The 6,567-nt window shown below is 59.8% G+C and overlaps 1 protein-coding gene across 2 annotated transcripts; it reads right to left on the reverse strand.

The window, feature by feature from the left end:
• Positions 1–360: 360 nt before the first annotated feature.
• On the reverse strand, positions 361–6,271 carry RABGGTA (Rab geranylgeranyltransferase subunit alpha). 2 transcript variants are annotated; one of them, XM_004283124.4, is made up of 17 exons: positions 6,130–6,271; positions 5,763–5,817; positions 5,487–5,597; positions 4,984–5,108; positions 4,604–4,791; positions 4,141–4,344; positions 3,745–3,828; positions 3,574–3,656; positions 3,383–3,484; positions 3,175–3,280; positions 3,030–3,081; positions 2,771–2,859; positions 2,552–2,640; positions 2,343–2,459; positions 1,591–1,704; positions 1,254–1,341; positions 361–586 (listed from the first exon to the last, which is right to left on the reverse strand). In XM_004283124.4, exons 2-17 carry the CDS (start codon positions 5,763–5,765, stop codon positions 438–440), a joined length of 1,704 nt encoding a protein of 567 aa, XP_004283172.1. In that variant the 5' UTR covers positions 5,766–5,817; positions 6,130–6,271; the 3' UTR covers positions 361–437. The 2 variants fall into 2 exon arrangements, with proteins under 2 accessions (XP_004283172.1, XP_033267528.1); XM_033411637.2 differs by lacking the exon at positions 6,130–6,271 and adding an exon at positions 5,966–6,117.
• Positions 6,272–6,567: the final 296 nt, after the last annotated feature.

The raw sequence follows: 6,567 nt of genomic DNA on the forward strand, positions 1-6,567 counted from the left end.
AAGGAGAGCCAGGGCAGACAGGGCATCTAGAAGGGGCACAGGTCACGGGAGAAACTTCTACGAGCCCCTTTCAGTTAGAGAGACTTCCAGCTGCTTTGTGGTCCAGCCCCAACCAGAACATGGACTCAAGTCTGATTCCAGCCTGGAACTTAGACCCAGCCCAGCCCCAAACTGGAATGTAGCTTCAAATCCAGCCATTGCCCTGATTCTGCCCCAGATACTGAGGCTTTGGTTCTCCATGACAGGGAACAGCAGGACTGAGCATAAAATGAAAGTAGAGGGGGTGAACTGACATACCCTCGCTCTCTCCCTTTCTTTTCCAGGATAGGTAGTGGTAGTAATGATGGTGGCGGCGGCGGCTTAGCAGCCTTTGGGGGCCTCTTCATTGTTTATTCAGTTCCAATAAGTTAAAGGGCAGGGGGCGGGGGCAGAGTCTCTTAGGTGAGGCTGCTGCGAACTGAAGGCAGCAGCTCGGCCAGATGCTCCGAGATGCCCACTGCTTGGCACAGGGGGTTGCCCTGCAGGTTGAGGAGGACCAGCCTGGGGCAGGAGGCAAGAGGCTGGAGCACTGCAGGCTGCTGGAGGCCTTGGGCAGGAGTCAAGGAAAGCTCGGCAGGTTCCTCCAGATCCACCTGCTCCTCTGCACCCATCACTGCTTTCCCTCAAGAACAGGGACTGCTGCCTAGCAGCCTGCTTGGTGGGCACCTTGTCCGCTTCCCCGAAGGGCGTAAGGCTCTAGACTGCAAACACCAGCCCCCGGGGGCCAGGCAGGAAGCACAGGAGGCTGACTGGATACAGTCCCAGAAGGAGTGGTGGAGACTATGGCCAAGGTGAAAGCTAGCCCCAGATGCAGAGGCACCCATGATCCACCAATGGCCAAGGGTTGCCAAGTGGAAATGCAGGCTAAACGTTGCTTTAATTGCCATTTTTTAAAGAAGAATCAAAATTCTAGATTTTTTAAAATATGAAACTTCCTGATTTTAAAAACATGATGCGCTACCCAAGAATATCTGTAGGCTGCTGGTTTGTGAACTCTGGCTTGAGGAAGTCACTTACTTCCATCCTCCAAAACTCTACCAGTACAAGTCAATGATAGCCTCATACAGCGCCAGGCTACCCTCTCTCCTCAGCTTAGATAGCCGGAGCCCCCTCTGCATGTCCAGGGGCAACACCACCCTGCTTGCTGTCTGTCCCTTCCTGGTGTGGCACCTCGCACTACCTGCTGTCCGAAAGGCACCCAGAAGGAAGGATACGGTTGTTGCACAGAAAGAGCTCCTGCAGCCGGGGCAGGTTAGTGACACCATCCAGGGACTCGATAGTGTTGTCATTGGCCTGCAGCACCTGGGGAGCAGGGAGGGCAGGGAAGACAAGGCAGGGAAGGCAGCTGTCAGCCTGGGATTGGTACAAGCAACTGGGGAACCCAGGGTGATCAGCTTACAGTGCATGGAAGGGCTCCTGGGGTCAGGCTGGGTGACAGAGGAGAAGGCAGGGGTCATCTATGGGCATCTCTTTGTAGGGTGGGCAGACTTCTGAGGTGGAGGAAGGGGAGAAGGATCACCCAGGACAGCGACACAGGAGCGAGTGCTTTACCTCGAGGCAGCGCAGGGCAGCCAGGGCAGGGGGCAGGGCTCGGAGGCGATTGTGCGACAGGTCAAGGTGAGTGATCAAGAGCAGCTGCTCCAGATGGCAGAGCACCGTCAGATCCTGAGGAGGGGGGATGAGATACCCAGCGAGACCTGGAGGAAAGTCCTCAGCCATCGTTTATCAGGCACTTGCCCTGTGTGCCCCACACAGGCCCTTGGGGACCCCAGCTGAGGAGAAGAGGGAGTAGGTGGGACGCTTGCCTCAGCACCCCTGGCAGTACATGCCCCACGTCAAGGACATGGGAGAGGCCTGAGCCCTCGGGCTGGGTGGCCAGTGGAGTGGTGGGAGTGGGGCAGGTAAGGGGGACGGAGGAGGGCGCTGGGATAAACACAGGCACTGGTGGGAGCGGGCCTGGTGAGTCTGGGATTGGCTGGTGGGGGCGAAGGTGGGCAGCAGTGACGTGTTGGGGAGATTGATTGGGAAGGACTACAGAGGAAAAAGAGAGTCTGGAGGGTTTGTCAGAAAGTTCTGGAAACTATTGAGGTTTTAGGTGTTGGGGCCTGCTCCAGGGAGAGAAGCATGGGAAGGAGTTGAGGAAGAAATGTCCAGAAAGGCACATGTGACTGAAGGAAAGCCGGGGGCATGGCGAGTGTCTCGGCTGAGGCCCAGGGAGCGGACATAAAAGCCGGCCAGGTCCTGAGGAAGAGGGAGGCCAGCTAGCAGGGCGAAGGCCGGGAAGGCGCGTGCGCAGTCCCTACCTTGTGACCAAGGTGCAGCACGCGCACCTCCGCGTACTCCATCTTGAGCACGCTGTTCTCCAGCAGGAACTTGCTTCGCAGGTCGTCCAGGTACGCTGCCCGCATAGGGTCCACGGCCTGGCAGGGAGAAGGGACGGAGAATGCACGTCAGCTGCCCTCCTCCTGCCCGCTGGGCCTCCCCCTCGCCGGTTCCCATGGACCCGACTTGCCTTGAGGGTCTGGAAGTACTGCAGCGTCTCCTTCTCATACTGCAGGGGGTCCAGCGCCCGCATCAGCAAGATGATGGTGAGCAGGCACCCTGGGGAGAGGGCAGGGAAGAGGATGGTCTCTCCTGGATCCTCCTCTGCTCCCATCCTCTGGAGAGCCTTCCCACTCTCCCCAAGGGGCGCCCCCCTAGAAAGGGGCCTCCTCAGGGGAGCGGGCCTCACATTTATTCTCAGGCTCCAGCTCCTGCAGCTCCTTACAGGATTCAAGCTCGGACTGTAGCACCGTGGACTTCTCCACCGACAGCTCACACCTGAGGGTGGGCAGGGGGGGGAGGGGATGATGCTCCAGCCCTGGGGTACTAGTCAGCCCCAGTGTCCAGTCTGAGATCAACTGCTTAAGCCCCCGGCCTCCTGCCCAGCTGCCTGATGCCCAGAGTCCAGAGCCCCCATCCTTGTCTGTGCGCTTCCCCGTCGCCATCACCTGAAGAGCTGTTCGTCCGTGGCGGAGTCCCGGCACCAGCCCTCCTGGCGGCCTGTAAGAAAGAGCAGGTGGTAGGAGGGGACACCCATGACAGGAAGAGAGGGATGAGGGCTGCCGCCAAGGGGGTAGGTGCGGGCTGTGTCACCTTTTAAGAGCACACACTCCTTCTGGGCACCGCCTGCTGTCCAAATGACACGAAATGTATGTTGGGGCAACTGGTCGTTGAGAGAGGTGGCGGGCAGGTCACAGAGCTGGGAGCACGGGGTTAAGAAAAAGCCCGGCGGCACCACCTTCCTGACAGTCCCAGCCCAGCCCTACCCCAGCCTCCAGTCTGCCCACCAATCCTGGGATACCCAGACGTGGCTAGGCCGGTTCCTGCCATCTGGGGTCCTCCATGCCACGGCCAGGGGTGACTCGTCCACCATGAGCAGCAAGGTCTCCGTCCTGGAGCCCACCTGGCACGGGGGACAAAGAGAGACCCGTCACTCCAAGAGCACCAGGCCCACGATCCACGATGCTCTCCGGCAAAAGCTGCAGGACTCACTAGGAGGGGCCGAGAGAAGGAGACAGTCAGACAGGCCTCATCCCGGCTCACGTGCAGGCAGTGCAGGGCATCCTGGGGATCCGCTGGGGGAAGACACAGCCTCAGGTCTCCTTAAATATTCTTCCATTCCTTCTAAGCCCTAATCACCCAGCTTCCTCCCCCACTGCTCACCTCGTCCCAGGAGCCAACGATGGTAGAACCAGGCACTCTGATCATTGGGGTCAGTGAAGAAGGCGTTCTGCACCAGCTCCAGCTCTGCGGGGGCCACGGAGGCATGGGGTTGTGGTTAGGACCCTGCTTGGCTCCTGGCCACCCCAACATCCCACCCTCACCGTGGAGTTCCTCCAGCCTGCAGTTTCACCTATAGGCTGGCCTTGCCCAGGCGCTGCACATTTCAGTTTTATCTTCCCCATTGGACACTTGGGCTTCTTGCAGCCAGGGGCTGGATCTTATGCACCCCCAGCGCCAGGCAAGTTCCCGAGTGGCAGGTTCAGGAACAGGCCTAGGCATCAGGGTTGGAAGGGTGGCACTGCAGAGTCCTCCCCAGCACCCCCTGACTCTTCTTACCTTTGAGCAGCACATCCTCAGGGAGGCGCCCCTGGGGTCCAGAGTCTGGCTGGGGATGCAGCTGGGGCAAGAGGCAGGAGCGGTAATGCCAGGAGGAATAGTTGGAGAAGTTTCGGGTGATGAGGCTGTCAGTGAAGGCTAGCTCCTCTGCAGGGGGCACAGCTGCCTGCGCAGCCACAAACCGCCGGTAGTCCCAGCAGTGAACTGGGGGGAAGGGCAGACAGCACATCTCAGACGCAGGGCAAGAGAATCTCCCCGGCTGGTACCCCTGGAGTTCCCTCGGAGATCCTGAGAAACACCTCTCTGCACTCCATGGAGGATACATTTGGCTCCATCATCCCTTTTGCCATCAGCTCAGTGGGCCCATCCTGGCCATCCCTCCCCACTCTGGGCCTTACTGAGGCCCTTGTACCGGAATGTGGGGCAGGTGAGGGCTGTAGGGACAGAATCTGCGGGCACGTACAGTTCCGCTCATCAACCTCGAGGAAGCGGGCACACAACTCCAGCTCCCGGGCCCAGTTGGCCTCTGGCAGGCGGCCCAGCAGCCAGCAGCGGTGGTGCCAGGTACCGTAAGACTTGGGGTTCACCCTCAGACAGCTCTCCAGGAAGCCCAGTTCTGCCTTCACCAGAGCGGCCAACTCCTCGGGGGACCTGCACCCAGAGGGGAATGGGGGTCAGGGCCCTCCAACACCCAATCTCAGCTCACTCCTGTCTTTCTGCACCCAGCCCTCCACTGCCCTCTGCCTATGCCCCTGGCTGCCCCACTCTTCCTCCAGCCCTGGACCCAGGCAGGGCAGGGGCAGAGCCAGGGCCATCTTCCCGGGGCTCTGAACCCCAACGCACTTCTGGACCTCCAGCCGCTGGAGCACCTCTCGGCGACAATTCCAGAGGGTGGCAAAATCAGGGTTGGCTCCCAGAATCTGGCTTGTCAGTTCCAGCACTGATTCATCCAGCTCTCCAGCCTGGCGCTGAGAAGGTAGATAGCAGGGTCAGAGAGATCATATCTTTCTCCTGCTACAGGGCTAATAACATAAATACAACTACCGACTGTTCTGTGAATGCCATACTATACTATAGGTACTATACAAAGCACTTTATGGGTGTACATGTATTCTCTCATTTAATTTTCACAACAGCCTTATGCAGTAAGTGCAATTGTTAGGCCCATTTTACAGATGGGCAAACTGAGGTCCAAAGAGATTCAGTAACTTGCCCAAGGACACACAGCTAGTACCTGATAGAACGCAGATATGGATCCAAGCAGCCTGACTCTAAGGCGCAGTTCTTGGCCTCAGTGCTATTCTAAGGGAGCCACTGTGGGAGGGGACGACCTCTGAGGGCCCCACCTTCTGGAAGACAGTCTGGGTGGCTGACTGGTATAGCTTCAGCTTCTGTTCCCGCTCTAGCCTTTTGGCTTCCGCTTGCTCTTCCGATGTCTTCACCTTCAGGCGCCCGTGCTATAGGGATGGGCGGGTTGCAGGAGTGCAGGCTGCCTTGCAGGGGCATACCCACCGGAACCCCCACTCCGTTATATCGGGCAACGGAGGCAAGGCCACGCGGGGCAGGGGCAAGGGCAAGGGCATGGGCATGCGGAGGTGAGGGGCTGCGCTCAGGGTTCTCACCATGGTGCTGGCTCAGATTCAGGGCAGGGTAGGGGTCAAGTGGTGCCCGTGAAACCTGGGGAGAGACGTGTCAATCATGGGAGCCCCGCCCCTGGTAGCCCCGTCCCTAGACGTCCCCAGGAAGCCGCGGGCGAGCCGGGGCGGAGACCCCTGGGGTGTTAAGGGGTTTCGGGACAGGCACTGCACGTCCTAAAGGCACCCACCCGGAATGGGACTTGCACACGTGCAGCCCTGTCCACAGCCCGATTCGCCGGAGCCTGCCGAGCTGGAGCACTTAGGTGATGGGGACTACTCCGCGCCCAGAGGCTGTCGCTACCCGCCCGCCCCACGGATCCCAAGCACTGCTGGCCCCCGCCGGCAGACCCACCTGTGCTGGGAGGAGGCGTGCGGGACGCTGAGCTACGGCGCCCACCACCGAGCCCGAGCGCTAGCGCTAGCTAGAGCGGCGTCACGCCCCGGCTCTCCGAGACTCAGCGCCCTCTGCAGGCCTGGGGAGGGGCTCGCGGCAGAGCAGGCGGACTCCGGAGGCGCCTGCGCAGGATTTCTGGGAGCCCTGTCCGGGAACGCCAAGTTCCTGTTAGCCCTCTGGTGTGTAAGAGTGTGCACGCGTGACTGTGGCGCGCGCGGGGAAGCAGCGCAGGTTGCAATTCCAGCCACCTACTCAAACTGCGTTTCATTTGAAAAGGTTTCCCCCACAGCCGGAAGCCCACCCTCTCAGCGCTCCACTAACCTCTCTCTGGCCGCACTCGCCGCCTCTTAGTTGCTAAATCTAACTGATGGAGTTTCCTCTCCTTACCTCCATTGA

The sequence above is a fragment of the Orcinus orca genome, chromosome 2, assembly GCF_937001465.1.
Source record: "Orcinus orca chromosome 2, mOrcOrc1.1, whole genome shotgun sequence".
Classification (NCBI taxonomy): domain Eukaryota; kingdom Metazoa; phylum Chordata; class Mammalia; order Artiodactyla; family Delphinidae; genus Orcinus; species Orcinus orca.

What these genes read in the sequence shown, in the direction of transcription:
- RABGGTA (XM_004283124.4), bottom strand. An exon ending in TGAGGATGTGCTGCTCAAAG is followed by an intron (nt 3,829 to 4,140) that starts GTAAGAAGAGTC and finishes TGGCCCCCGCAG; the next exon opens with AGCTGGAGCTGGTGCAGAAC. An exon ending in ACCGGCCTAGCCACGTCTGG is followed by an intron (nt 3,281 to 3,382) that starts GTATCCCAGGAT and finishes CCGTGCTCCCAG; the next exon opens with CTCTGTGACCTGCCCGCCAC.